The 24,856-nt window shown below is 43.2% G+C and overlaps 1 protein-coding gene across 1 annotated transcript in view; it reads right to left on the reverse strand.

The window, feature by feature from the left end:
* Positions 1 to 3,021: 3,021 nt before the first annotated feature.
* Positions 3,022 to 24,856, reverse strand: part of P2RY10 (P2Y receptor family member 10) — a 135,663-nt gene continuing 113,828 nt past the window's right edge. Inside the window, exon 3 of the mRNA XM_085607844.1 lies at positions 3,022 to 4,163. Within this exon, the coding sequence (XP_085463970.1) occupies positions 3,163 to 4,125 (963 nt within the window). The 5' untranslated portion in view covers positions 4,126 to 4,163 and the 3' untranslated portion in view covers positions 3,022 to 3,162. The remainder of the gene's footprint in view (positions 4,164 to 24,856) is intronic.

Below are 24,856 nucleotides of genomic sequence, written 5' to 3' on the forward strand. Positions count from 1 at the left end.
AACCAAGGTATTCAAAGGCTCTGGATTTAGGTTTGGCTTTACGGGGCTGCTGACTGCAATACCTACTGCTTGTAATGTACAAAGAGTGGGTTTTTGATCATATCCCCCCAACAATTGGCTTATTTATATTAGTGTCCTTCAGCTACTGACTTATCAGTCTCATCTTGGACTAGCCCAGAAGAGTATTTGGTCTCACTTTCAAGCTACTGATTGCGTTGTGTATCTTTCCGCCTCACAGGATGTCCCTCCATTGGAATTTATGAGAGCCTTTTCATCACATTAAATTCCTCATTGCATGCCTGCATTCAATATACAAAGCAATTCACTTTGTTGCTTTTTTTGTACTGGCGCAGGCTTTTTTTTATGGTTCTTCAGCACTCAAGCGAGGGCCTGACGACAACATTTTCATCATCTTTCTGTGTTTCTTTATCACATTATGGTGGGTTTCTTTGTGTTAGGCTGTCCGAATAACTAAAACAAATCCCAGTGATTATACCGCATTTCCCAGGTTGTCTTGCACTATATTTCATCTAAGGTGGTTGACTGCCTAGCCTCCTCCCAACCTGGTGTAGAGAGAAACAGGAAGCGCCCACTTACTGCCATGTTCCCTTTCAAAATATCAACCTTTTCCACCTGATCTTATGAATGTAGATTAAATGCTCATCAAGCCAAGATCACCACCATTATTTTCTTGCGGGAACTGGTGGCCTGACTACATTAAAAGCATCAGACCCAGTTTAGCTCTCTCTTTTCCTGCCTCTTCTCTCTGCCTCTAACCACCGTCCAAGTATAGCGAGAGTCCACTATATTAGGAAACTATAATGAAACATAAAGAGCTTTGGGTACTAGCCCAGATGTCTCCTTGGTAGCATTATTAATGCTTCAATGTGCAGTTTTATTGAAGGAATTCTGGGTCTGATGAAGGTATCCACATAAAGGGCAGAGAATTCGTAAAGAATAACACACAATCTGAAAACTAAATTCAGCACACAAAGCAGAGCTTACATCATCACAGGAGAACCATGCATTACATACAAAGACCACCTGCCAGCCCGCTTCTGCCCGGTGCCCACATGCTCTGTTCTTTGTCTCTTTTCTTGAGCAGTGCATCCAGAGGTCCACTGCATTTTGGAGTGTCTCTTTCTGCTACCAGCCAATGCCTGAGTGCCTCATTCTCTTGGCCCCATTGGACATAACATTACTGTAAGTCTTACAACAGTGCTTTAAATAGGCCGGTGCTCACCAGCACATTAAAACGTTCTTCCCTTGATTCCCAGAGCCTCTTCCTAGACAAGGAGTGCACCTGTACTCGCAGGAGCCCAGCAGCAGTGCAAGTGTTAGTTCTTTTCGTGCTCCAGATGAACCTTTGGTCTTCTAGTTGGCTGTCTACAGCGTGTGATCGAGCAGCACAGATTGCGCCACAATCTGTAAATAGAGAGTAGTCTCTTTACTTCTATGATCGAGGAGTGTGTGCACATTGATGATGGATTGCACGCCATCCAGCCTGCAATCACTACTTCCCATTGGCTGATTGTTACCCATGTTGTTCAATGCACAATCTGCCTGCCCGTTCTGGTCTGTTCTGGGATGCCGCCTGTGCATTTGAGCAGGCCATTTATCTGCCCAGGGTGCACTCTAGCAGCCACAGGACTTCTGGCTGGGGCTCTGACCCCCTGACCTCTGCACCTTCATGACTACAAGGCTCTTCTAGAAAGATCTCAGGAAGCAGGGCATTACATGGGCCCATTCTTTCACAGCCATATCCATGTTGCAGCCTCAGCCTACCCAGAGATCAGCCCCAGGCCACTGAAGTGGCCTCTGCAGTTCATTTATTGAGAAACCGCTTTCTTCAGATCAATATGTGGAACTGGGGTAACCCGCTTGAGTCTCAGCGTTTGATTCTGGGCAAATCACTTGTGCCTACAAAAATGAATGTGTCCTCGTGTAATGTAACTAGAGCTCATGTAAAGTGCTCTGATACCTTCGGGTCGAGTTAGCTCTATATAACACTGTAAAAAATATTTTTTTAAATCTGTCAGATCCTGACACTGCTAAGTAGCAAGAGAGCAGACCTATGGACTGTCCCGTGTAGGTCACGTCCTAATGACTGGTCTTTCGAGTCAGAATCTGACACAGCTGTGGGAGATAAGAGATCACAAGAAGGAAGCCTTCAGGTAAGCAAAACTAGAACGGTGTATAGCCATCATTGGTGCAGCTGGTGCCACTGCCCCTGCTGCACCATTGATTGCTGTGCCTCTGACACATACAGGCCAAAAAAAATATTGTATCTTTTTCTGTACTGGCTTTTGTGGAAACATTGTGATTGTTTGTACCAGTATCATTGCGTGTGAGTATGTTTGCATCTGTGTGTTTATTTTGCTTGCATACCACCTTCTGAATATCTGGGAGTGTGGGATTATATGCCTTTTGGGCTAATTAGGGACATTTCCCAATTTAGACATCAGGTAACATATTTCAACAAAGAAATTTTTCCATGGCTTGTGAAATGTATCAGTGGACATAAAAATATCAGCGTATAGCAATATCTGTGCAATTATATGCATTTAACAACACACACATAAACAAAAGAATACTCTACAAATGGCAGAAGTGTTGCTGCACTATTGTGCAAAGTTTCACAGCAAGAAAAATTCAAATTAAAGGCATGTTTCCTAACCCACACTTAGTCCCTCCCCAATCCACGCACCTTCTGTTAAATTTGGTGAGTACCTGCACTTTATTTTTTTAACATTTAAAGCACTGTCTTACAGTCTTCCTTACAAACTCCCCAGACCACTCTCCTCCACTTGATATCATACTAACCCCAGCCATTTCAGAAATGTTTTTTTAGGTACTCTGTACCAGAGTACGTGCTCGTTTATGAGAAGTGCTGGTACTCTCCAATTAAAAGTATTACGTTTCTCTTGAGAAGTGCAGGCACTCTCCCTCTCAAAATAAAAATAAGTGCCGGTACTCGGTACCGGATAGCACCGGCCCATTTAAAACACTGCTTTAATCCCTTCCTAGCTCCAACCCCATTCCTTCCCACACTCTCTCTTCCTTCATGCCACGTCTGTACCTCTCCCTTCGCCACACTCCATTCCAAAGTGCAGTGCATTTCAAAACAAAATGTGGAAAATGAAGATTCTGCTGGGTGCACTTTTATGATGAGCCGCTATCTTTACTCATTAGACGACCCCGCATGATACTGGAACCATGCCTCGAGATCTGGTTTTGGAATTCCGATGCCATGAAATAGTAAAGGATGGGGTCGAGGCAGCAGTTGAGGCTGGCGAGACACAGCGAGAAAGGGTGAAAAGTTAAAATGCCACTTCGCAATGAGCAGTGCGTTATGACGTCCAAGTTGACCAGCATGTACAAAAGAAAGCTTATGTGGTATGGGGCGAAGCAAATGAAGAAAACCGCTGCACACATCACGACCATTTTGAGAGCGCGGGACTTTTCTTTGGCATATTGAAGAAGCCTTTCTGGGTTTTGAAGAAATTGTCTTGTTTTCCAAGTGCAGTAGACAATGGTGATGACAGGAAAAACAAAACCTGCCAATTCAACTAAAAGCATCATAAATGAAGACCCTAAAGCGGTAGTTTTCCTCATGCCAAGGTCTGCGAAACAGCTATTTGCTTTCAGCTGCGAGCTTCTCATGACTGGGAAGAGTGAACAAGCCCCACCTACAAACGTCCAGATGATGGCGCTGATGCCTACGTCATACCTGCGCTTCCAGTTTTTGGCTTTAAAGGGGTTCCTCAGGAAGAGGCATCGCTGAACGCTAATGCACGTCAGGAAAGCAATGCTTGCGTACATGTTGAGGTACTTCAGGTAAAAGCACAACAGACACAGAGTGCTCGTAAAAGGCCAGGTATGGTTTACATAGTAATAGATTCGCAGAGGCAGTGAGAGCACGTGGGCCAGGTCGGCCGCAGCCAGATTTATCATGAAAATAACTGCCTTGTTTTTCTTGTTGATGAACCTGCACAACACCCACAATGCGGCACTGTTCGCCAGCAGGCCAGGTATGAAAATGATGGTGAATGTGGTAGCGTACAAAGAAGACTGAAACGTCAGGCTCGAGGCGCTGCAATTGTCCAATGAGGCATTACTTTTCATCCCGACACCGCGAAACACCTGCTGACAAGAACAAAATCCTGAAAATGAAATAGAAAACAAAGTAAACAATTACACACAGTCTAATACCTTATTTTTTAAATAGGCTACATAAACAATTACAGATGCAGCATATTGGGCATATATGCAGGGCAGAGGTCCTAAAAAATGAAGTGGGGGGACTAACCAGATTAGGCAGTATGCAAGTGAAATCATGACGTGTGCCATCACAGCGCATGATGTCACGATGCGTGACATTGCACGTGACACAACAGGAAGTGACATCACTGGATGTGACATCACAAGAAGTGACAGCAGATATTAAGACCTCATACATGTTTATCAGGTTTTTCATGAGTACATTTAAGCACATTGTAAGATTTAACAAATGAGATTTGGTGTCAGTGTTGTGCCAAAAAGTGACGCAATCCTGACGCATAATCTGGGCCTCAACTAATATATATTTTTTTTTAAACCCTGTCACAAAGAAATTCTCAACAAGGAGAAGTATGGCAGTAGATCTGTTCTGCTTAATTGATTGCAATGTCTGGATTTTAAAACATTTTATGGAGTTAAGGCATCTGCTGTAAAGGTGCCCAGTAAATCTCAGAAATAATAATAATGGTGAGATAACTCTGGAGGTGAACGCGTTTGTTGAAGACATCTATGTTTTTTGAAGTCCCAGATTCAAATCAATGTGCGCTAGCGTGCAGCAGGAATGCCCTGCAAAGAGACATCGGGGAGAGAAAAAACTCTTTCATCTCCCCCGGTGCCTGGATGCACCATAACCCCCTCCCACCCCCGTGGGTTAATGTGTCTCCTGCAAAGCGCATCACATAACATGCAGATGACAGATTTTTATTTTATGTATATAGTAAAGTGGGTTACTGCTTTTAACATAGAGATCTTTTTGTTTCCTGCAGCTCATACATTGTAATCGTGTAATATAGCTCAGTGAGCTTTGAAGGAAATGCAACTCCTACACCTTGTAACCCTGTCTCATGTAACTCATCTTGCACATTGATTTACACATGTACATGATTTATTGTCAATGTATAAAGTGTTTGTTATGTAAAGAGCTCTGACACCCTGCATTGGGTCGCCTAGAGCTATAAAAGAAATAAAATAGTGCTATTGAAATTATTTGTGTAAATGCATAGATCAAAGAGTCGGTGGTATCGTGTATAGGTTAAAGGCGCCCAACGGGTATATCCACTAAGTATCTATCGATCTGTCTATTTTGGTACAGTGCTAAAAGGTGGGGAGAACCACCTTCCTCCCCAAATTCTGCAGCCTAAGCTGCAACACAAGAGCTTCGATTCCCCAGCACACATTCAAATTAAATTGTATGGAAAATGACAGCAGTAGCAGTAATACATCAATGCACATGTAAACACAAGTCACAGTAGAATCTTGATTCTTTTATTTTCTCTTGTGGCCTCTTCAGATTTGTAAGCCAGATCGAAAGCCAAAGCCAACACGTGTTTCGTCGCTTCAGTTATGTATATACATGCGACTTTTTCAAGGCTTAACTGTCTTTAAATCCAATTTTTGACATGTGGTGATAATTCCAACCCACAGCTTTTATCGGCGTGGGGAAATGTAATAGTAAGGGTCCACAATCTTTATGCTTGCTTCCTCTAAATGTAGTTCGAGTCACATGTACGTGTCCCTCGCAGCGTCTGAAGCCCTCTCGCCGATCCCGCAAGTACGATCTGGCTTATAAATCTGAAGAGGCCACAAGAGGAAATAAAAGAATCAAGATTCTACTATGACTTGTTTTTACATGTGCATTGACGTAATACTGCTACTGCTGTCATTTTCCATACAATTTAATTTGAACGTGTGCTGGGGAATCGAAGCGCTTATTTGTGTAAATGCTGGGACAGACCAACACACCTGACATTCTTACAGTGCATGCATCTCTTATATTCAAGGACTGAACAAAGGTTAAAGCACGCCTCTCCTAGTACCTGTGAAGAGATAACAAGTTGCGTGCCTTTGTTTCCCCTCCGTGGCATTTACATTTAGGTGTGAGGTTCTTAGCCGCCTCCAGCCAGGATATTCAAACAAAAGGAGGCCTGATGGCCCCTTAACTTGACCCAGCTGGAGGTAAAAAAAAAAAAGCTCCCTCGCTGCCTGCACTTTGCTGCTGGGAATGGAAAGCAGACTACGTACAGGCGCTGCTGAACATGTTCCAGTGTCTGAAAATTACATGGGACAAGTTCAGCATGTTTCTGTGGGGCCCAAGTTCTTGGCAGGGGGGACGGCGTCCACCCTGTGAAAAAAGTGGGTGGACGCCGTGTACCTACGTGTACCCCCTACTTGTGCCCTGCATATATGCATAGACGTCAGCAACAGATCCCTCCCAGTATTAGGCACAGGTACTAAAGGATTCCACATTAGATAAATATCGGGTCCACATTAGATAAATATCGAGTAAAGAGGTCTCCAGGATAGAGCCAATAGTCAGTGAACCACAAATTATCATAGGATTTAAACCCCGCACGTCCTTAATTTCTTGATTCTCTCAATTCACAAGGAGGTCTGATACCGGATTGCTCTAAAGTCGCTTTCATATTCTCATTCCAAACTTTTATTGATTGCTCTAGGAGACTGAAGCATTATTTGAGGGGACGAGAGCCTACCTCAGTTAATATTCACAATCCTTGTCAGGGTGAACCTCATAAGTAACTAAATAAACCTACGCTTAATCCTCTGGCTATGAGGCACAAAACAGTCAGGTTTGACTTAGAGGCAATGTCTAAAGTATTTATGCAGCACAGGAGCAGTAATAAAGTAAAAACCTTGCACAAAAGAAATCACACACCACTTTAGAAAAGTAGAGTAACGGGTATTAACCCCTTCTATGCTCATGACGGAACGGTTCCACCATGAGCCACGGTGGATGTGTGCTCATGACGGAACCGTTCCATCATGGCACTCACCCATGGGGGAAGTGATGGTGCTCCCCCTTGGGCAGCCCATCTACACCTCAAAACAGGGATGGTACCCATCCCCCCATAACAATCCTATGATGTCAGCACGCAGCGACGTCATAAGGAGCAGCCGGACGCGCCAGAAGCCATTTGCTTCCAGGCATCATAGAGGAGAGGTGAGTGTTTCCTGGTCCGGGGGGTGGGAGGGGTTATGGTGCATCCAGGCATCAGGGGAGATGAAAGAGTTTTTACTCTCCCCTGATGTACGCACGATAGCTCACAGCGTCGCAATCGTGCAGCAGAAATGCCCGCACTAGGCACCAAGGATTCTTTTTAAATGTAATGGAAGCGACCAAAGGGGTTAATATAAGTTTATGTTTTTTCTGTCCCCCCTGGGGCCAGATCGGCCCATTCATTTGGCCTTTCTGCCACCGGGGGGGCAGAAAACCCCAATAGGCAACAGGGATTTTTTTCCTGTGTAATGGAAGCGACCCCTGTGGCAAAAGTCGCTTCCAAGGGGGTGAAATTTAGTATATGTTTTTCCTGCCCCCGTGGGGGCAGATCAGCCCTTTATTGGCCTTTCTGCCCGGGGGTGAGGGGGGAGGGACAGAAAACCCCACTAGGCACCAGGGATTTTCTTTTATTGCAGATGGAAGCGACCCCTAGGGCAAGGGTTGCTTCCAAGGGGGTTAAATTATGTTTATGTATTTTATGCCCTCCTGGGGGCAGATTGGCCTGTTTTATTGGCCTTTCTGTCCCAAGGGGGTAGACAACCCCACTAGGCACAAAGGAGTCTTTTTTTAAATAGATGGAAGCAACCCCTTGGCCAAGGGTCGCTTCTAAGAGGGGTAAATTATGTTTATGTATTTTCTGCTGAGACAGATCCGCCTGTTTTGTTTGGCCTTTCTGCCCCCGGGGGGGTGGGCAAAAAACCCAACTAGGCACCAGGGGTCTATTTCTTTTGCAAACGGAAGCGACCCCTTGGGCAACGATTACCTCCAAAGAGGGCACATTTCTGTCTGCTGTATTCTGCCCCACCTGGGGACAGATCGGCCTGGCAGAAAACCCCACCAGATCCCTTGGGCAAGATCACCCCCATTTTTTTTTAATCCGCCCTATTTGAAGGCCCATCTGGAAGATTGGCCACTTGGGTAGTGACATAGCATGTTATAATGTTAATTGCTTTATTTCTTGTGAATTGCAGTTGCAATGTTTTATTTCTCCTTTTTATTCTAGTTCAAGGCTTTTGCTCTTTTGACTGATGTTCCAGGTTGCGTTTTGTCACTGGTGGTTCTGCAGTTTGTTTAGTTGCATGTGTTTGGTAAGAAAACATTGTTTTTACTATTTACTCTAAGTGAGTTTCATTTCCCCGCATTAATGTGTTTTTTGTAAATGGTGTAATAATGCCAGTATGTTTGGTTTCTGTTTTTTGAGTGTTAAAATCTTTTTCCATTTGTGCTTGATGTGTAATTTGTTGTCTTGTGAGTTATTGGTATTGTTTTTTCTTTCTTGGGATATTGTTGGTTTTTGCTGTGTCTCTCCAGAGTAGGTGCTGGTGAGTATAGCTATCTAAGGCAAATGAGTCATATTGTTTTTGAGTATATAGATCTTTGTTATAAAGTCACACTTTGTTTTTTACTTATTTTGCACAGTGTTGGTTGTTGTTGACTTATTTGTGAAGACTCCTTTCTTTGTAAGGATTATGACTAGCTGCAGGATTACTGTTCAGCAGGTTGTTGGTATACTTTTTGAGTCTTCCTCTGCCCATGGTTCAGAGACTGACTCTGTATCTGAGGCAGAAGAGGGAGTGGAAGATTCTGGCATTGAGTTTTCTGTCCACGAGGAATCATCGGATAATGAAGCCACTCTTAGTGCAGATGAAGTGCCTGTTTTAGAGGAGGACATTGATGTGCTGATAGTGCAGTAAGAGGCATCTGGGTTGCAGTCTGGGGCTGCAAGGCTTCCTATTGGAAGAGCTGACCTCTGGGTTGCCCCAGGCATGGTGCAGACGGCATTGCCAGACTTTACTGGTGTTCCAAGGTGTAGAGTAGATACTGAAAACCTTTTGCCTATACATTTTTTCAGTTGTTTATGGATGATGTATTTTTGCAGAGATTGTTGAGCAAACTAATTTGTGTGCTGAACAGTATTTGAGGGACAACAGTGCCAGTCTTAGGCCCCACTCTAGAGCTACCTGGTGGGCTCCCACAAATCTGGAAGAACTGAAAACATTCTTGGGTTTAGCTTTTTTGATGAGCTTGATAAATAAGCCATTGATGTCTTCATATTGGTCTCCTAGTTCCTTGATGGCAACAGCTATATTCCCGACAATCATGAGTCGCAATTGGTATTTGCTTCTGCTTCAGATGCTGCATTTTGTCGATAATGGTTTAGTGTTCCCACAAGAACACCCTGATTGTGACCGTCTTTTTAAGATTCAGCCTGTCATTAATCACTTTGTAGATCAATTTTCTGAGATCTATGCTCCAGGAAACGAAATAGCTGTGGATGAGTCTTTGATCTTGTTCAAGGGCCACTTGGTTTTTAGGCAGTACATTTCTAGCAAGAGGGCATGCTATGGAATTAAGATGTATATGCTGTGTGACAGTAGGACTGGATATGTCTCTAATTTCAGGGTGTACCTCAGTAGGGATTCCAGTATTGACCCCCCTGGCTGTTCATCCACTTTTGAAGTCAGTGAGAAAATTGTGTGGGAACTTGGAAGAGGACTTTTTAACAAAGATCACCATTTATATATAGATAACGTCTACACTGGTGTGCAGTTGTTCATGGAATTGGCCAAAGTGGACACTGTTGCTTGTGGCAGAATTTGCTCTAACTGTAAAGGTTTCAAAAGACCTTGTGTGTCAAAAGCTTGAGCGGGGACAGTGCAATGCGTTGCATAGTGAGGAAATTCTAGCTGTGAAGTTTGCAGACAGGAGAGAAGTCTACATGCTGACTACCATCCATGATGAAAACACTTCACCTGTGACTGTTTGGGGTCAGGTTGCTGAAGTGCGCAAACCTAAGATCAGTTTAGACTATAATAGGCACATGGGTGGTGTTGATAGAGTAGATCAGAAGTTGGAACCTTACTCTGCTCTTCGTAAGGCTTACATTTGGTATAAGTAGTTGGCTATCCATCTTTTCCACTTGGCAACCTTTCATGCTTTTCGTTGAATTTAAGGATTGTTGTCCTGAGTCAACGATGACCTTTGTTAAGTTTCAGGAGTCTGTGATGGCAGCCTTGTTGTAGTGGAACAGGCAAGTGTTCCTAGAGTTGAAGTGGTGGAGGATGTGGCTAGATTGAAAGATCAAAAGTGGAGGAGTGGAGTGACCCAAACCTACATGACGCACTACACAAGACTGTATAAGTCTATATCCTTGATTTAATATTCTTCTGAATAATTCAAACATCAAAATACGTAAATACTTTTACATGTGCCAACTTGTTAAAACATATTATAGTCAAAACATATAATGGTCATTGTGAGTACAAACATCTGCTTTGCAAAAATTCTGAGAGTATGAAGAATCATAAACATATTCGATCCATGAGAATTTATGACTCTAAAAGCAACATAAATGATATTCTCTTTGTTACAATGAAAGTTGCCAATGCATTTCGGGTTAACGAAACCCTTCTTCAGGGGATACGCATTGTAGAGGAGAAGTCAATTTTCAACCTGGTCCACCATTCTGAGAGCTACAACGAAACAGAAAGTCTAATTGACTAGGTATAAGAAAATACAACATTCTAAGAATAGGATTTGCACTCATGGAAACACGTGAAGGCAAGCTATGAAGAAGTGCATTATTTTTAAAGAAGGAGATAGTAGAGAAAAAGCTCTAGTTGTGGGAAAGTCGCCCAAACGTGCCAAGAGTATGCGCGTGTAAAAACGCGATGAAAGCCAATGGCGGGTGTGGTGAAGGAACGAGAAAAGGTGCTACTTGAAACTGGTGTACTGAGTGATCCAGTGCACAAAATATAGTGTCCCTGAGTAATATACTTACAGCGAGGTCTATAGTGGGTAAGTGTCACTAAAGAATACGTCGCTTTCACAAGAAGTAAATATCTGTGAAGCAGAAATGTAAAACATGAAATGTAATCTCTCTTAAGTCTTATATCCTGTGTTGCCCTTTAACAAACACCTGGGTGTCTAAACCGAAGTCTTACCCAAATAATGGTCACGTTCCACACGTTCACAGAGAAGTAAGCTGTGAAGAGTTAAATATAAATGCAATGAAACTCAAGAAGAAATTTAGGGGCTAAAAACCAGAATTTTCGTGCTACACGGACGCCGCTTACCAGCTGATCTAGGCAGGCTCCGGCCGAGTGCAGATTCCGTCGTCTCCATTGAAAGATCGCCACTCTCCTGATCACATTACTCTCACAAAAAACTTTCCCAGTAGGAGATGTTAGTGTTTGTTGGTGAAGAGGTACATGGAAGGAGACTTGTATGTACTACCCAAGTGTCCTTCTAATCCTGCGCGGTGTGTTTCTGCTTGTTTTCGAAGGTACCACACACAAAATAAATTTTAGGAGCATCCATAAATGGTAAAGTGAACTGCCTGGTCTGTATTGTTTTATATTTTTTGTTTAGTTTCAAGGTTGGCATTAGTGCAATGTATTTAGTTTCAGATTTTGTGTTTGCAGATTTGTATCTACTTACAATTTGTTTGTGTTTTCTTTTTTGTATAATAAAAAACCTAAATGTGATGGCGGTGTGTGTAGGCTGGTGGTGTGCGTGGACTGGCACTTGGCTCGTGAAGTGCGTGGACTGGCGCTTGGCTCGTGGTGTACGTGGACTGGTGCTTTGGTTGGCAGTGTCCGTGGACTGATGCTTGGCTGGCGGTGTGCATGGACTGGCGCTTGGCTGGCGGTGTGCATGGGCTGTCGCTTGGCTGACGATGTGCATGGACTGACGCTTGGGTGGTGGTGTGCGTGAACTGGTGCTTGGCTCGCGGTGTGCATGAACTGGCACTTGGCTGGTGGTGTGTGAATAGTGACTTGCTGCTGGTCACTACCCACACTCGAGCCAAGCAACAGTTCACACAATCCGTCAGTTGGTGTAGTTGCTGTGTCAGGTATGGGCCCTTGAATGGCGCCGTCTGCTGATGTGTGTGTTGTAATGTGATGAACCTGGGCTGGCGGTGTGAATGGTTTTGTATGTGTCACATGTATGAAAGGTGTATGAATGACCTGTAAAGCTGTTCTTGCCTTGTCTTGGGTTAACAGCTCATGAGATGTGAGCCAATGGTTCAGTTTCCTGTCCTTTCAATTATTAACAGCGCATTTCATTTTTGTGAAATCTCTTGTTAATAAAATTTTATATACTGAACCTTCACTCACCCTCGTGCCAAATCCAACCAGTAATTGTCTTTTCTGTCTTTCTCTGCCAGGGTGTACATTCCATCTACAAAAAACCTACCGACTCTAGATATTTTTGTAAACTAAACACCCACATGAGTCCATGGTGATGTCTTGCTTGTGAATCCCAACAAGCTATCTTTCCCACAATGTCCTGCAAACCTCAAAATGTGACTGTTTCATTATCCTTGCATTACTGTGCAATAAATTTCATGCTTCAGAAAGAAACCACAAATTTCCTACCGGGGGAACATGGCGGCCGGCTAAGGAGTCGGCTGCAAGCTTGATTCGCCCCAGCACTCATTTCTGTGAAATTGGAATTCAAAGATAATATGCTCACTCAGGATACAATTTGACCCTTTCTTTAGATAGCGATATGCTGTGGCATGCTGCGGAAGCTCCTGCGCCTATCTCCTTTCACTCGGGGCTGCCTCTTTCCCCCCTACTGCCGTTTCTCTCATGAACACAGGCGTGGCTGACTGGATGGGTGCAGCTGCGGTTGAAGGTGCCGCTGGCCGCGGGCATGTAGGCTGGATCAGGCTTCGATTTCTGCCATTGCCGGTGGGCTCTGTTTCCACATTCGGAGACCCCCGTGGTGGTTGGGGTTCCGTTCAGGCACCATGGCTGCATTTATTTTTACCTAAACTATTAAATGTGGTGCTCGGAGGAGTTTGGCAGTCGCGGAATCCCTCAGCGGCTTGGGTTTATCATACCTTGTGTTCCTGGCGTGCTACAGCCCTCTTCTGTGATTTGCTGCCATTCCTCCACGATGCTACGGTCTGTTGATATTTGGGGGATAGCGTATGGTACTGTCTGCTGCATATGGGGCCCCATGGTACCTGGCTGCCCTCCTACTTTGTCAGGGCTGGAGGGCTGTAACACGAATCTCTCTGCGGGGGCAAGGAGGTGTGGTTAGTACACAGTCGCAATATTTTTGTGCACAAACACCGCAAGATTCCTCGGACGTGTTGGAGCTTGGCCTGTCCTCGCACATGAGCCCCAAAAGAGTGCCCGTGTTGGGTAAAGAGCCGAAGATACCTAGGAAACAGTGCTCCAACATTAAATCATCACAGAGGAGGAAATTAGAGGGAAAGCAGCATGCAACATCTGCAGAGCTACGGACACAACAAACTAACAGGAGAAATAAATGTATAAATGTTGACGAAACTCACTTAGGGCAAAAAGTGTCTCCACCAGTTTTCTCCACCCTGCTACAGCCCCTAGATATCTTATTAGTAGCACCTTGCAAAGACTGTACCCCTAAACAAATTCATAAAAAAAGCAAGATGCCAATATCTCTGGGCCAGTGGGGGGCTAGACTTAAAATAACCCCCTCATGAAGATCCTTTTTGAAGGTAAGTGGGAGCGTTAATTTACCAACCACCGTTACGAGGGTGTTAGACCCCACCCGGGTGCTATCAACACTATGAATCAACAAACGGTTGGTGAACTACAGCAAATGTCCAGACTATCCTTGGTTAATAAGTTTCATGTCTTGGAGGTGGATGCCTTACCTCTTGAAATTCCACCTGTCAGCCAGAATGAAAATGAACCCATACCATCTGTATTATCTGTGCCTTTAGCGGTGGAGGCAGCAACTGCACTACCCCCGAGGAAGGAGAATATTGAGGGACTATTGCGAACATTATAGGAGGAAATTAAAAACAGATTCGCCATGTCTGAAGCAAATCAAGTAAATATTTGTGATGCCTGTGAGAACCTCGAGAAGAAGCTCACAGATTTGACTGATAGGATTAAAAATCTGGAAACCTCCTCAGAGGATATGAGAAGGGAAGTTACTGACAACCGTAAGGTGATTCAGCATTGCAAGGAAAAGGAAAAAGCCCTCCAAGAAAAACATGAAACTTTAGAGAATAACTCAAGAAATAGTCTAAGGCTCCTTAATGTCCTGGCGGGAAAAGAGGGTGAGGACTTAAAAGGGTTTTTTATAAGTCTGACCCAAGAAATAATACCAGAAGCCATGGAATTAGGATCCTCTCCGTGATATCCAACAAATTCGCAGAGATCCCTTTAGGCGGAATCCTAATAGAGATAGACCTAGGAAAATACTAGTTAACTTCAGTACCTACTCTGTTAAGGAAAAGATACTCTCAGATGCATTAAAAGCAGGATCATACCCTGGAGACGGTTGGTCATTCCGTATTCATTCAGATTTGTCAATAGAAATCCAATCACGTCAGTGGGAGCTGGGCAGGCATATACAGGAGCTTAAATCTCTAGGGGCCACCTCACAAATTAAATTTCCTGCCACATTAAAAATAATGTGGAATAATAAAATGTACACTTTTAGAGACCCAGAGGAAATGGAAAGCTTTATCAAGAACATAAAATCCTAAACTCTTAAATAGGTTAAGTCCATACACACACACCAGGTATAAGGCTGGAGAGATGAAGGCTGCTGGGCAGCTTCTATGCCCATGTTGGTCAAAGAGAGGGTTCCCCTGGGAGGGAGGGTGGGGAGTCAGTGAGGCTGGGGTAAGAATGCACTGCATATATTGTGCAATTAGCACACGGGATGGGAGCATTTGGAAAAAAAACCACAAAATTAAAAGTCCTCATATGCAAAAATCCTTCAGACAACAGGAAAACACGGGAAGCACACTGCCTATAGAACATGGTTAACATAGATAACAATCACACTTTGAGGATACTCAGCTGGAATATAAATAGGTTGAGATTAGCAGATAGACGAAGGCAAATTCGACAATTTCTTAGACCATCTAAGAGGGACATTATAATGCTGCAATAAACTCACCTGCAACAAAAAGAATGGGAGTTAATACTTAAAGGGCATAAGTGGATACACTGGTTTGCATTTACCAATCAGAACTGTAACATTAAAGGGGTCGCTGTCCTGTTTAAGAATTCAGCTCATGCAAAAATAATAAAAGTAGTCTCAGATCCTACAAAAAGGTGGGTCATTGTGACAGTGAGGATTTCCAGTAAAAAATATTCTATGATAAGCTATTATGGCCCAAATATAGATGCCCGTCACCACTACATGACCTATTTCAACAAGCATTGAATGATGACCACCCTATCATAATGGTGGGGGATTTTAACACTATGATGGATCTCAAATTAGATAAATCTACCCCTAGCCCGACAGTCAATGCTCTAAATATGCGAGCTTTTATACAAAACAGTATGAAGAATTTGGGACTTATAGATCCCTGGAGGCTGAGAGCTGGTAGAAAGAAAGAATTCACACATCAAAATAGAAAATATGGTCTGGCATCCCGTATAGACTACAATCTCAATAACTCAAGATTAAGCAATAAGGTTAAAGCAGTTTTTCATCGCCCTGCCCACTTATCCAACCACTCAGCAGTTAGTTTAGAGAGATCTATAGAACAAAGGGTGCCTGAACTCAGGTGCACTATGGACAGGTCCCTACTAGGAAAATTGGACATACAAAAAAAATGGAAACAAGACACGCTAGATTATTTTGAACTGAATGCTGGTTCTTCTTCATTACGGGTTATGTGGGATGCATATAAAGCCTACATTAGATGGAGAATAATTAGTCATGCCGCACATAGGAAGAAAGAAAACGACAAAAAAATCAAGATGATAGAGAAGAAAATAATCTCTTGACAAGAAGTTCTTTATGTCGCAGGTGACTCAGCAGCAGCGAAGGAGATACAAGCACAAATTGATGAGGGAAAGAAAGAGCTAGTGGAACACTTGGAAGATATAGTAAAGAAAAAATGGTTTGCTAGCAAGTTGGCGCACTACGAGTATGGTGAGGGGTGTGGGAGGTTATTAGAATGGAAAACTAGGGGAGACTTAGTTAGGAATTCAATAAAAGAGATAACCTTGGGGGGGTCAGATGCAAGTTGTACTGATGACAAAGGCATTGGAACTGCTTTTATCGACTTCTTCCAAAATTTAAATAAGGAAGATATCTCATTGTGGAATGAACAGTTATCTACCTGGCTTTTAGGTGACCCTCTACCAAAACTTTCATCAGACAAGGAATCTCTACTTAATAGCCCATTTACATCTGAAGAGGTATTTTTAGCAATAAAAAACCTGAAAAATGGGAAAGCCCCCGGACCTGATCGAATTCCCAGCGAATTCTATAAGGTTTTACATAAACAATTAATTCGTCCCGGAATACTGGAATGCAGCTACAATAACCCTTATATTGAAACCCCACAAAAATCCCAAAAAATGTGAGTCCTATCGCCCAATATCTTTACTCAAGAATGACTATAAAATATTCACGAGTATATTGGCAAAAAGGATAGATAAAGTATTGGGAGATTTAATTGCAACTTCTCAAAAAGCGTTTATGAAAAATAGACAGCTAAGCGATCTTACACACTGGTGTGCGCTATAGATCTGGCCACAGACAGAAATCTTCCACTAGCTGTCTTGACTGTCGATGCCGCCAAGGCATTCAACAGGGTTAGCTGGCCCTTCCTCTACACTGTTTTGTCCCATAACGGGTTAGAGAGCAATTTCGTGAGTGCAATAAAAAACATCTATACATGTCCTTTTGCAAGGATCTTAATTAATGGTTCACTTACTCAGCAATTAAGAATAGGTAGAGGCACACGGCAAGGCTGTTCCTGATCCCCCATACTGTTTAGCCTGTATTTTGAGCCCTTAGCAAGGAGGATTAGGAAAGACCAGCAGATTCAGCCTTTCCAACACTAAGGCTGGGTTAAGAAAAAGGCACTCTACGCCGATGACCTAATAATATATACGCAAAATCCTACAGAATCATTACCAATTATAATGGGTTTATTAAAAGATTTTGGTAAGGTAGCTGGATACCAGGTAAACGAAGAAAAAACTGAGATAATGGCCTGGAATACACAACTTGATCCTACTCTTAGAGAAAAAAATGTGAAGAAAGAGATAAGATACTTAGGAGTTCAGGTAGTTAAATCTCTGGAAGAAATGGCACAGATAAATCTTCTAAAACTCATGAAAGAAACCAAAAAGCTTTTGCAAGCGTGGTCTACCTTACCCTTATCGATCATTGGCAGGCTTAGCCCGATAAAAATGATGATTCTGCCAAAGTTCACCTTTATATTTAATGCCTTACCACTACACTTCGAGTTAAAATGATTTAAGAAACTACAAGGTGATCTAAAAAGCTTTATTTGGGCCAATAAGAGCCCAAGAATTGCTTGGAAAAAGATTCGCAAAAAAAAGACATATGGAGGGCTTGCTTTACCAGACTTCATGTTATATTGCTGGGCTTTTCAGTTAAAAAAGTTTAGAGCATTACTAACTAAACACGTCTAGCTATTTCGACCTTGTTATGGAGCACTAGTTAGTGATCTAGCAGAACAAGGCAGCTACTTCTTTTTCAAATATGGGCATCACAAATCCTTCAAGAAAATTTGTTTGAAGGTCTTGAGTGCAGCATGCAGACTCTGGATTCAGGTCAGGAGAATGTTGAATTTATCCTATAATAGTCAGTTGGCTCCAATTTGGAAATCGTCCAGGAAGTCCTTTATGTTTACAAGACTCTTTATTTATACTACTTGTGGACGCTGAAATTGAAAAATGGGACCAACTAATGGACGAGCAGAATCAAACTTGGTGGGACTATTTATTAGAAAAAAATCTGCAACTAACAAGCTGGGTCCAAAGCCAATCATCTATAGGAGCCTTGAATGAGTGGGAAACAGGTCTATATGGCAACCCGGTACAGAAAAAAGAAACTGCTAAATGGTACTGGATGTTAGTCCAAGAGGAAGATTCCTATCAGATGCCACTGGAGGAAAAATGGAAAAAGGCCCTTCCAGACGCTGACTTAACAACTCTTTGGCAAGTATCCATGAATACACTTTGCTTGTTTGTCAAATACGCTTCATTAAGGAAGAACCATTTATTTACTTTGCACAGGGTTTATTGGTCTCCAAAGAAGTTGTCCAGAATAGGAGGGGAAATAAGATCCTGCCCGAAATGTGAACTCCAAAAAGCAGCTGATGTGCATATGTTCTGGCAATGTCCCGGCGTGATTGCTTATTGGCTAGATGTGCGTAAGGTATAAACAGATGTATTGAAAAAGAACATAGAGGTAAGCTTATCTCTAATTATTTTTGGGATCTTAGATAATCATGGCTTGTTTGGGAAGAATAGGAAATCGCTTGAGCAGTTGTTATTAATTCTGATCATCATTGCTCGCTGGGAAATCTGTATTATTGGATTTCTAGTAGTCCACCGCCCTGTGTAGCTTGGTTAATGACCGCCAGATGACTTGGCAGGTTAGATTGTATAAATGCCTCTGAGAAGAGAGCCAGCATAGGGGCACCCCTTATCAGTTATGATTCAAACTCAGTTAGGCAATTAGAGGATTAAAACAGTCCAGGGATTTAGACATCCTAATCCAAAGGGTGGTATGCGGGGGAATCCTCACCACCTCGAGATAAAGGTTGAAAGTAAGTGTATTTGGGCCAGGGAACATCCGGTAGAATGCAAGTGTATATTCTGTTCACTAAACCCTGAACGCACCGTAGCAAACACCTTTTATGGATTGTCGCATATGAAGACCAAAAACCCCCCAAATATCCTACCACCCAGCATTTCTTAAAGTCTCCCGATAAAAATGGTACCTTACTTGTGTGGGCGGGCCAAGTACCCACGGCAGGGAAGGGCCCAAAATGTATTGTGGAGACATCAAAATTACCTATCACAAACCAACCTGCCTTTGCAAGGTGGCCACCTGCGTTTTTGGGATTGGGCTTGGCGGACATCTAGGGAAACCTACCTAACCCAGACATTTCTGAAGACTAGAAAGCCGGAGCAGTCCATGGATGTATGGTTGCGTGGATCCCCCAACATTTTCCTACCTAGAGTTCCCTGCAAACCTCAAATTTAGCTAAAAAAACAAATTGTTCTCACTTTTCTTTGTGGAAAAGTTGTGTGATCACTGGGCTGACACAAATTTCCTACCACCCAGCATTCCACCAGGTCTCCAGATAAAAATGGTACCGTCTCTTGTGTGGTTGAGCCAAGTACCCACAGCAGGTAAGGGCCCAAAACGTATTGTGGAAACATCAACATTTCTTATCACAAGCTGACCTGTTTTTGCAAGGTGGTCACCTGCGTTTTTAGTCCCGGGCTCGGCGGCCATCTATGGAAACCTACCTAAACCAGACATTTCTGAAAACTAGACAGCCGGGGCAGTCCAGGGAGGTATGGCTTGCATGGATCCCCCAATGTTTTCCCACCCAGAATCCCCTGCAAACTTCAAATTTAGCTAAAATAAATCACATTTTCTCACTTTTCTCTGTGGTATCACCATGCTGGGACAAATGTCCTACCGCCTAGCATTCCCCTCGGTCTCCCGAGGAATATGATACCTCACTTGTGTGGTTGGGCCAAGGTCCTGTGACTGGGAAGGGCCAAAAACATAGGCATTGAGGGGATAGCACTGTGAGTTCTAAGAGCATTTTTTTATATATGCGTTTTTAGGCCAACTCTGCATTGGGCACCCACACAAATGAGAAATCATTTTTATCGGGAGACCAAGGGGCAAGCTGGGTGGTTGGACCTTTGTGCTAGCGGGGTGATTCCACGTACAAATGTAATGACAATGTGTATTTTTTAGCTAAATTTGAGGTTTGCAGGGGATTCTGGGTAGGAAAACGTTGGGGGATCCACGCAAGCCATAGCTCCCTGGACTGCCCCAGCTGTCTAGTTTTCAGAAATGTCTGGTTTAGGTAGGTTTCCATAGATGGCCACCCAGCCCGGGACCACAAACGCAGGTGGCCACCTTGCAAAAGCAGGTCGGTTTGTGATAGGTAATTTTGATGTCTCCACAAAACGTTTTGGGTCCTTCCCTTCCGCAGGTACTTTGCCCACTCCCACAAGTGAGGTACCATTTTTATCAGGAGATATTAGAGAACGCTGTACAATAGGAAATTTGTGTCAGATCAGTGATCCCCCAACTTTTCCACACAGAAAAGTGAGAAAAATGTGTTTATTTACCTAAATTTGAGGTTTGCAGGGGTTTCTGGGTAGGAAAACGTTGGGGGCTACGCAAGCCATACCTCCTTGGACTTCCCTGGCTGTCTAGTTTTCAGAAATGTCTGGTTTAGGTAGCTTTCCCTAGATAGCCACCGAGCCCGGGACCGAAAACGCAGGTGACCCCTTTGCAAAACCAGGTCAGTTTGTGATAGGTAATTTTGATGTCTCCACAATATATTTTGGGCCCTTCCCTGTCGCGGGTACTTTTCCCACCCACACAAGTGCGGTACCATTGTTATCGGGAGACCTCGGGGAACACTGGGTGGTAGGTAATTTGCGTCAGCCCAGTGATTCCACAACTTCTCCACACAGAAAAGTGAGAACATTTTGGTTTTTTAGCTAAATTTGAGGTTTGCAGGGAATTCTGGGTAGAAAAACATTGGGGAATCCATGCAATACATACCTCCTGGACTCCCCCAGCTATCTAGTTTTCAGAAATGTTTGGGTTAGGTAGGTTTCCCTAGATAGCCAAGGAGCCCGGGACAAAAAACGCAGGTGACCTCCTTGGAAAACCAGATTGGTTTATGATAGGTAATTTTGCTGTCTCCACAATACGTTTTGGGCCCTTCCCTGCCATAGGTACTTGGCCCACCCACAAAACTGAGGTGCCATTTTTATCGGGAGACCTTGGGGAACGCTGGGTGGTAGGAAATTTGTGTCAGCCCAGTGATCCCACAACTTTTCCACACACAAAAGTGAGAAAAGTGTTTTATTTCAGCTAAATTTGAGGTTTGCAGGGGATTCTGGGTAGGAATATGTTGGGGATCTATGAAAGCCATACCTCCCTGGACTCCCTGGCTATCTAGTTTTCAGAAATGTCTGGGTTAGGCAGATTTCTCTAGATGGCCACCGAGCCCAGGGCCAAAAACCCAGGTGACCTTGCAAAACCAGGTCATTTTGTGATAGCTCATTTTGATGTCTTCATAATATATTTTTGGCCCTTCTTTGCTGCGGGAACTAGGCCTACCCACACAAGTGAGGTACCATTTTTATGGGGAGACTTTGGGGAATGCTGGATGGGATAGCACTGTGAGTTCTAAGTGCTATTTTTTTATATATGCGTTGTTAGGCTAACTCTTTATTGGGCACTCACACAAATGAGGTATCATTTTTATCGACATACCAAGGGTCATGTTGGGTGGTAGGGCATTTTTGCTAGCGGGGTGATCCCACGCATAAATGTAATGACAATGTGTTTTTTTAGCTAAATTTGAGGTTTGCAGGGGATTCTGGGTAGGAAAGCGTTGGGGGATCCACACAAGCCATACCTCCCTGGAATTCTCCGGCTATCTAGTTTTCAGAAATGTCTGGGTTAGGTAGGTTTCCCTAGATGGCCGCCGAAACCGGGACCAAAAACCCAGGTGACTCCCTTGCAAAACCAGGTCATTTTGTGATAGGTAATTTTGGTGTCTCCACAATAAGTTTTGGGCGTTCTCTGCTACAGGCACTAGGCCTACCCACACAAGTGAAGTACCATTTTTAGCAGGAGACTTTTGGGAATGCTGGATGGGTGGAAGTTTGTGGATCCATCCAGATTCCAAATCACATAAATATGAGGAAAATGTGTTTTTTTTTACAAAGTTTGAGGTTTGTTTGACATTCTAGATAAGAGAATGTGGTGAGAGCCACCCAAGTCACCCCGTCCTGGATTCCCCTGGGTGTCTAGTTTAAAAAAATGTGTAGTTTGCTAGGTTTCGCTGGTGCCGGCAGAGCTAGGGTTCGAAATCCACGGCTAGGGATATTGCAAAAAAAGGTCAGTTTTCACTGTGAAAAATGTGATGGGTCCAAGTTTTGTTTTGGGCCATTTCCTGTCGCGGGCACTAGACCTACCCACACAAGTGAGGTACCATTTTTATCGGGAGACTTTGGGGAATACTGGGTGGGTGGAAGTTTGTTGATCAACACAGCTTCAAGAACTTTCCATCACAGAAATATGAGGAAAATGTGTTTTGGGGCAAAGTTTGAGGTTTACAAGGAATTCTGGGTAACAGAACCTGGTGAGAGCCGCACAACTCACCTCATCCTGGATTCTCCTAGGTGTCTAGTTTTTAAAAATGTATAGGTTTGCCAGGTTTCCTTAGGTGCCGGCAGAGTTAGGGTTAGAAATCCACAGCTAGGCACATTGCAAAAAAAGGGTAAGTTTTCACTTGAAAAATGTGATGGGTCTACGTTGTAATTTTGTCAGTTTACTCTCCCAGGCACTAGGCCTACCCACACAAGTGAGGTACCATTTTTGTCGGGAGACTTTGGGGAACGCTGATTGCATGGAAGTTTTTTGATTCACGCAGATTACAGAACTTTCCATCACAGAAATGTGAGGAAAATGTTTTTGTTTACAAAGTTTGAGGTTTGCAAGGGATTCTCGGTAACAGAACCTGGTGAGAACCACACAAGTCACCCCATCCTGGATTCCCTTGTGTTTTTAGTTTTCAATAATGTATAGGTTTGTTAGGTTTCCCTAGGTACTGGTAGAACTAGGGTTCGAAGTCCACAGCTAGACACATTGCAAGAAAAGGGTCAGTTTTCACTGGAAAAATGTGATGTGTCCACGTTGCATTTTGCCCCATTTCCTGTCACGGGCACTAGGTGTACCCACACAAGTGAGGTACCATTTTTATTGGGAAACTTTGGGGAATGCTGGGTGGGTGGAAGTTTGTGGATTCACGCAGATTCCAGAACTTTCCGTCACAGAAATGTGGGGAATATGTTTTTCTTTACTAAGTTTGAGGTTTGCAAGGGATTCTGGGTAACAGAACCTGGTGGGAGCCACACAAGTCACCACATCCTGGATTCCCCTGGGTGTCTAGTTTTCAAAAATGTATAGGCTTGCTAGTTTTTCCTAGATGCCGGCAGAGCTATGGTTCAAAATCCACAGCTAGGCATATTGCAAAGAAGGCTCAGTTTACACTGGAAATATGTGATGGGTCCACATTTAATGTTGGGTCGTTTCCTGTCACAGGCACTAGGCCTACCCACACAATTGAGGTAGCATTTTTATCAGGAGACTTGGGGGAACACAGAATAGTAGAACAAGTGGTATTACCAATTGGATTTCTCTGCATTTCTGCTTTCCAAATGTAAGACAATTTGTAAAAAAGAAGTCATTTTGAAAAATGACCTCTAATTCACATGCTTGTATGGGTCCCCACAATTTCGGAGATGTGTAAATAACCACTGCTTCTAAACTCTATATTCTGTTCCCATTTCGGAAATATAGAGGTTTCTTTCGTACCTATTTTTCACTCTTTATATTTTACCAAATGAATTTCTACCTGGTATACAATGAAAAACCATAGCAAGACACAGCTCAGTTATTGGCTCTGGGTTCCTCTGGTTCGTGGTGAACCTACAAGTCCTATATATCCCCACAACCAGAAGGGGTTAGCGGATGTAACTGTGTATTGCTTTAAAAACCTGTCACATTTGGAAGAAGTAACAAGTGACAATGTTGGCACAAAAGGCTGTTTTTATTCAACTCAATATTTTGTATTTTCAACTGTTAGTTTCTATAAAAAAAAACCTTAAAGGATCTATACAAATGACCCCTTGCTGAGTTCAGAATTTTGTCTAGTTTTCAAATATGTTTCCAGGTATCCATTACTGCTTTCACACCCATTTCTACCACTAACTGGATGGAGGTTGAAAGCACAAAAAATAGCAAAAATAGGCTATGTCTCAATAAAATGCCAAAATTGTGTGAAAAGTGTTGGTTTTCTGACAAAAGTCTGCCTGTCCCTGAAAGCTGAGAAGATAGTGATTTCAGCACCACAAATCCTTTGTTGATGCAATTTCCAGGGTAAAAACCAGATGCTTTCATCTGCAGCACTTTTTCCCCCATTTAAATTAAGAAAATAAATGTTGCTGTATTTTGGCTAATTTCTGGGTTTCCTCCAGGGGAAGCCATACACTCTGGGTACCTTTGAAAATCCTCAAGATGTTGGCAGAAAAGTGCACAAATTTGATGTGGATTACTTATGTGGACAAAAAGTGACAGGGGCCTAAGCACGAACTACCCCAAATAGCCAAACAAAAGGCTTAGCATGGGGAGGGAAAAAGGCCTAGCAGCGAAGGGGTTAAATAAAATGAAACAAAAACAGCAGCAATCCAATCAGTAGAACCTTAGTTATGAATTTTTAAAGTCTAAGATTCACAATAGCATCAAAAAGTGCTCAGCAACTACCTTGCTGATCTGGTTGCACTTGGCCGAGACAAACTCAAAGTTAATGGCAACCACAATAAAGTAAAGATCAGATATAGGGACACAGGATGGTCCTGGTGAAAAGTTTTACCTTTGGTCTCTGGAACGGAAATTAAAAATCCTCAGTGGGGTGAGATAGCAGGATGTTAACGAAGAGGGTCCACATCGTCGGATAGTCACCAGATGATTTCATGATGAAGCCATTTACTT

This window comes from Triturus cristatus, chromosome 5_2, assembly GCF_964204655.1.
Source record: "Triturus cristatus chromosome 5_2, aTriCri1.1, whole genome shotgun sequence".
Lineage (NCBI taxonomy): Eukaryota > Metazoa > Chordata > Amphibia > Caudata > Salamandridae > Triturus > Triturus cristatus.